Source organism: Protopterus annectens, chromosome 8.part0 (genome assembly GCF_019279795.1).
Source record: "Protopterus annectens isolate FY-2018-M chromosome 8.part0, PAN1.0, whole genome shotgun sequence".
Lineage (NCBI taxonomy): Eukaryota > Metazoa > Chordata > Ceratodontiformes > Protopteridae > Protopterus > Protopterus annectens.
This window is the reverse complement of record NC_056741.1, coordinates 1,703,460,039-1,703,466,038: the sequence shown is the minus strand read 5'-3', so window position 1 is coordinate 1,703,466,038 and position 6,000 is coordinate 1,703,460,039. Positions and strand designations below refer to the sequence as shown.

General features: G+C 38.0%; 1 protein-coding gene across 1 annotated transcript in view; it reads left to right on the top strand.

The window, feature by feature from the left end:
- Positions 1–1,221: 1,221 nt before the first annotated feature.
- The window catches only part of LOC122809609, a 462,513-nt gene continuing 457,734 nt past the window's right edge, over positions 1,222–6,000 (top strand). The window contains exon 1 of the mRNA XM_044081235.1: positions 1,222–1,864. Coding sequence (XP_043937170.1) covers positions 1,276–1,864 — 589 coding nt within the window. The 5' untranslated portion in view covers positions 1,222–1,275. The remainder of the gene's footprint in view (positions 1,865–6,000) is intronic.

Below are 6,000 nucleotides of genomic sequence, written 5' to 3'. Positions count from 1 at the left end.
TGGGAGACCGTATCAAAAGCTTATGATAAGTCTAGAAAGATTGTGGAGTCTAGGCTTCCAGGATTTTGACAGTATTAATAATGAAGATGGAAGTTGTATTAGGTTAAACACAGAAGATGATTATTAGATCACCAAAGCTGTGTATGAATTCATTTTGTAATATTTTTGTTAGGAAAAATAAGATGGCAGTTGGCCTGTAGTTTGAAATATCTGCATTGATTCTACCCTTGTGCAATGGAATAATGCATTATTTTTTTCTATAGCAAGGGGACTTTCTTTTCAGATACGGCTTGATTGACTTAATAAAATATGAGACTTTTAACAGTTTGTTCATTATTCAACTACTAAAATTCTACAGTTATAAAAGATGAGGGTTCTAGTGATGTATTGCTTTCTCCAGCCCATAATGGAATTCTAGTGATGAAAGCAAACTAGCCAAGTTATCAGCAGACCTTATTTGGAAAGAGCCTATCTCCTTATTTATACTTATGTTTGCTAAGTGGAGCTAGGCATCATTTGGGAGAGGAAGCTACTTTCCATTTCTACGTAATGATTTGCAAATAGGCAACAATAACCAAAATGCAGATCTATGAGCTGTTGGGGTGCACTATGGGACTGTGGTCATATTAATAAGACTGTTTTAATGCAAGGATCACTTCTGAGTTGGCATGTTTTCAACATGTCACCTCATTTGACTAAATATAGTATTTTAATACAATACATTTTTTGTGCAAGAAGAGCTGCATGTGTTTTCATATAGAAATGTGAATGTAATAAATTTACCTGGTGAATCGTCACTTGGAATTACATTGTTCATTTGTGCCACATGGCTTGAAGATGGCAATGATTTTATAATTGTACAGGCTACTTTAACTTATCCCTGTGCAATGGTCAATGCATGGTCAGTGCTCCGGCTTACAGTTTACCTGCAGGAAGACTTTTATGGTAACAGAATCCCACTCGTGTACTGTCGTGCTAAGGCAGTGATGAATACTATACAGGTTTCCTTTTCCTTTCTCATATCCTGTTCAGCTCTCCAGAAAATCTGCTGCACTAATAGCCTGTTAATACATGTGCCATTTCTGCTAAAGCAACTGATAAACATTGTAGACCTGCAGATATGTATATACTTGAAATGTAATGCAATACTTATGGCGGATACTATTGTTATTCTGCAAGTAGATCTATGATGTTAATTCTTTTCTCTTCTGTTGTAGAAATATCTCTGCTGTAATCCATCTGATGAGTAACAAGAACTAAACAGCATTCAGGAGCATGGCAGGAAGAAACAGCTACTATGAGGGAAAAATTGCTGGCCTTTATGACCTGGATAGAACCTTGGGTAAGGGTCACTTTGCAGTGGTCAAACTTGCTCGGCATGTCTTCACTGGTGAAAAGGTAGCTGTGAAGGTCATTGACAAGACCAAACTGGATAAAACTGCTATGGGTCATCTACTGCAGGAGGTGCGCTGTATGAAACTGGTGCAACATCCTAATGTGGTACGACTGTATGAGGTGATTGATACACAAACTAAGCTGTATCTTATTCTGGAGTTGGGAGATGGTGGCGACATGTTTGATTACATTATGAAGTATGAAGGCGGCCTCTCTGAAGAGCAGGCCAAGGTGTATTTTGCACAGATAGTCCATGCGATCTCTTACTGCCATAAGCTACATGTAGTCCATCGTGACCTGAAGCCTGAAAATGTGGTGTTCTTCAAGGAGCAAGGAGTAGTTAAACTGACTGACTTTGGCTTCAGCAACCACTTTCAGCCAGGGAAGATGCTTGCTACAAGCTGTGGCTCACTTGCCTATTCTGCACCAGAAATCCTTCTGGGCGATGAATATGAGGCCCCCTCTGTTGGTAGGTGATGGCAGTTTTCTTTTGCCTAATTGTGGAGTGTTGGGAAGCTGATGTAGCCTTTCAGATGATATAGTCACTAAATTTTATAACCTTTTCTCTTGGGAGGGATACTCTGTGACCTTGTATACTCTTGTGGAAGTAGCATGTATTCAGTGGTGGTACCAGGATATACTGAGTTTTAAAGACATTAATTTTACATTTATTTGCTGTTCTGCTTAATTAAAACTATATTAGGTCCTCTGGACTCTGGCTGTAGGTGTTTTGCTTGCATAGCTTTTACCATTTATGGAAGAACTATACAACAGTAAAGGTTTTGCTCAGGGACTGACTGTGGAAGCATTTGCAAATAGACGCTCACTTGCACACTGCATTTTTTTATTATGTAGGAAACAAATTGCTACAGGAAAGGGGCTTTATAGCATGAACATTTTCTCAAGAAGTGAACTGACTAGCATGTTTCTTCTGGAGCTATAAAATTTGTTAAGCTACTGTGGTGTGCTTAAGTATACAAGAGACTAGGGCAGCAAACAAAGTGGTGCTGATGTTTTGGAGGGGTGCTGAAATGAATCAAGTGATACTGAATTGTAAATCTGGTGTTCTGCTTAAGTTTTTCTCACTAAATGCATATTCTGGAATACAGATAGTCCAATTTTTCTCACTATATGCATATTCTGGAATACAGATATAGTCCAGTAGTTGTTAGTTTTGAGGTGCTATTGCCAAAGGTAGTTTGAGTAGTAAATTCTGTAATGCAACTGAGTTTTACACAATTTTATATTTGTATGGCTTTTCTGTGTACCATCCTGCACAGGTAACATAAAGAAGCAGGGAGAGAGAGTGATCATGTTTCAGACAGCTTGGCTGGAAAACTAAGCTGCACCAATTCTGTCTGTCATGGTTCCCTGGCAGAGAGTGAGAAACATGACATGCACTTTTTAAATGGAAACAATGTATGCAGGAAAGCTAAGTTTAGCATAAAATCTCAGTCATATACTTGATATAGCCGAATAAATTTAGCATCATAATGCAGATGATGATATTTACGGTGATGCCATTGTATCTCTGGTGCTGTTACCACTCCACAGCAATGGTGGTGATGTCAAATCGAAGGGGGGTTGCAGGAGACAGCTGAATGGGTGGGGCCAATGGGAAGGGGTGCAGCCAACTAGAAAGGGGAGGAGCTATGCTCAAAACCACAAAAACTGGATCTTTAAATAAATATGCTGCCCTGGGTGCCAAACCGTCATTATGAGAGTCCAATCAAGACAAAATGAAGTGTAGAAGAAAAAAAAATATTTCAATGCATTGGCTGCATGACAGCTCACTTAATATCTAGATGGAAACAAAAAGGTTGTGAGGCATGAAAAAGAAAATTACTTTTAAATACATTACTGGAATGCCAGTCAAAATCAAGTACAAGAAAAACAAGCAGCACTCATCTCAAACCACTTCTCCTTGCACTGCAGTTCTAATTATAATTTATATTCAGCTTTATAAAAAGTACAGTAACATACTGAAAGTAGCAATGATACTCCCCACTTGTAAAAATGATTCTTGTCCAAAAAAGACCTGCTCCTGACAAGTATCTACTTGTTTCATTGGGAAAACATGATCAAAGTAAAAAATGAACAGCAAACAAGAAACAAGCTCAAGATAAATTGCTTAAAGGATTACTGCACAGGTTATGGACCACACATGATAGATTGGCATTCTGTTTAGTTTATGGGTAAAGCCTGCAAAGATGACTGCAAGGCTCCAACAAAGGTAATGAGCTTCTTAAAATACTGTAAGCCTGTTCTTTATTACAAATACTGTCATATGCATTTCAATACCCAAGGCTTATACGTTATCTACTTATGCAAGTATTCTTTGCATGGCAACAACAAAAAGGATTTCAATGTTGGTAATTCTTTAACAGTAAGCTTACTTGCATCTTACAATCTCAGACAAGCTTACGTGATGGTCATGAAATCATTGCTATTTAAACACAGAGCAACAGGCCCTTTCTGAATAATGAGAAGCATAATCAACAGTATAAAAAATGACAGAAAACCAGAAGAGTCTGCAAAATCAAGCAAGACTGATGAAAAGCCAATATAGTACTTGCGTCTACCTTGGATGGGGGGGATACTCTGCACACTTACAATGCATAATTGCTCCTTGCCTTGCTTGGACACATCCAGAGTCACTACATGGGGGAGTGGGGTGCACACAAGTATGTCACAACTTGAAATGTCTCTGGCTGACTGCAAAGGCCCTGACACATTTGTCATACCTCTCAACCACAGAGCAAGAAATCTGGACAAAGTCAGGCCCAAAATTAAGGACAATATTTAAATATTTTTCTTATAAACTTTCTAATAGAATAGTAGGTCTTGCATTAGTATGAATTTTCTGAAGGGTAAGAAATCTGAAATTGAAATGTCTGTCATTATTTTCTTACTTCAGTCTTTAATGTTTTGCCACTAATTTGCCAGAAAACCACAATTTTATGAAAAATGGACCAAAAATAAATGTGATGCAAAAATATAAAATAGCCACACAATACAGCTGGAAAACTGTCAAAGAAGGGACACTTTTTAATATTAGCACTGTTAACTTGAGCAGCTGACAAAATAAACAAATCTACATGTTGTTGTTGTTCTTTCGGCTTTTCCTGGTTAGGGGTCGCCACAGCGGAACTCCGGTCCGCTAATGATTGGCAGTAGATTTTTACAGTGCCAAGGTGCCAGCTTGACGCCCAACCTTTAACAAAGGTACCCCCATTCACACATGTCTTTTGAAGGCCACTCTACCACAGGGAGGATATGCAGACTTCACACAGATGACACTCCAGCCGAGAATCAAACGGGAGAACCTCTTGCTGTGAGGCAGCAACGCTACAGCTGCACCACCGCGGCTTAATAAACAAATCTACATGCATTTCTGAAATAAAAGTAATATATAACTCTGATTGTCATGTTTTCTTCCAAAATTGACATTTTGTGGAGGGAGTAGAGGGAGAGCAATATTTTGAGCCAAAATCAGGGACAGTTGAGAGGTTTGGATATACCCAATTCTATAAAGCATTTTGCACGTACATCTCAACCTGTTAATGCAGGAAATCTGGACAAGGCCAAATATATTGGGGGGGGGGAATATACAAGCATTACTAAAAATTGCTCTTGTATAAACTTAGCTGATAGAACAGGTCTTGCTTTAGCATGCATTTTTCTGAAGGTTATGAAGTCTGAAACTCAATGTCTGTCATTATTTAGTGACATAATTCCTAAATGATTTGCCAGAAAACCACAAATTTTATGAGGAACAAACCAAAAAGAAGAAGCAAAAATCTATTCATTCTGTAAAAATCTGGACAGTTGAGAGGTATAGTTCAGCTGAGCCGGGGCTGTCTGAGTTTGCCATCCCTCCCCCCTCACAAAATCATGGTTGAATGGAGCCACCCCCTGCAGCCATTCCAATGTCCCATTACTTCGCTATTTTGCCCCATTTACCATAAACACTGCAATGTGCATACTGCTTTACTTCTACAATGATTTGGATTTCACTTGAAAGTTTTATTTTGCATTTTACAGTACAAACACTAAAACGTCTGCTAAATAAAGCAGTGCAGTCTCACAATGAAAATAGACTTAGCATTAAAACTCTGCCCTTGAAACTCGCATTCATTGAAACAGCAGTGAAATACACATTCAAAGAAAATACATTTAGGTAGTATAAAGATTTAACTTTGGGCTGTTTTCAAATGATAGGTCCCTTGCACACAAAAAAAAACATATGTGTGTCGTGTGATACACCTTTGGACTGTATTAAATTATATTCCTTGTATAATACAGTACACTTGTTAGATGGTGTTTTAAATTTATTGTTTTGAACATTTTTCCAGTAAACAATGAAACAAAATGCATGCACCAATAATGACAAAACTACCCAATTGATAACATTTCCATCATAAAAAAGTCTACTCAAACTTATACAATCCACCAGTATCAGTAAATATGCACAAGTTCTGCAGAAGTAAGTCATCTAAATAATTCCACATTAAAGAGATCTGTAACTAATGAAGAGGTTGCTGCTAGCAAACAACTTTATATTTCATGGTTTCATCGAAAAATAATGTCTGTTGCCCCTGAGGA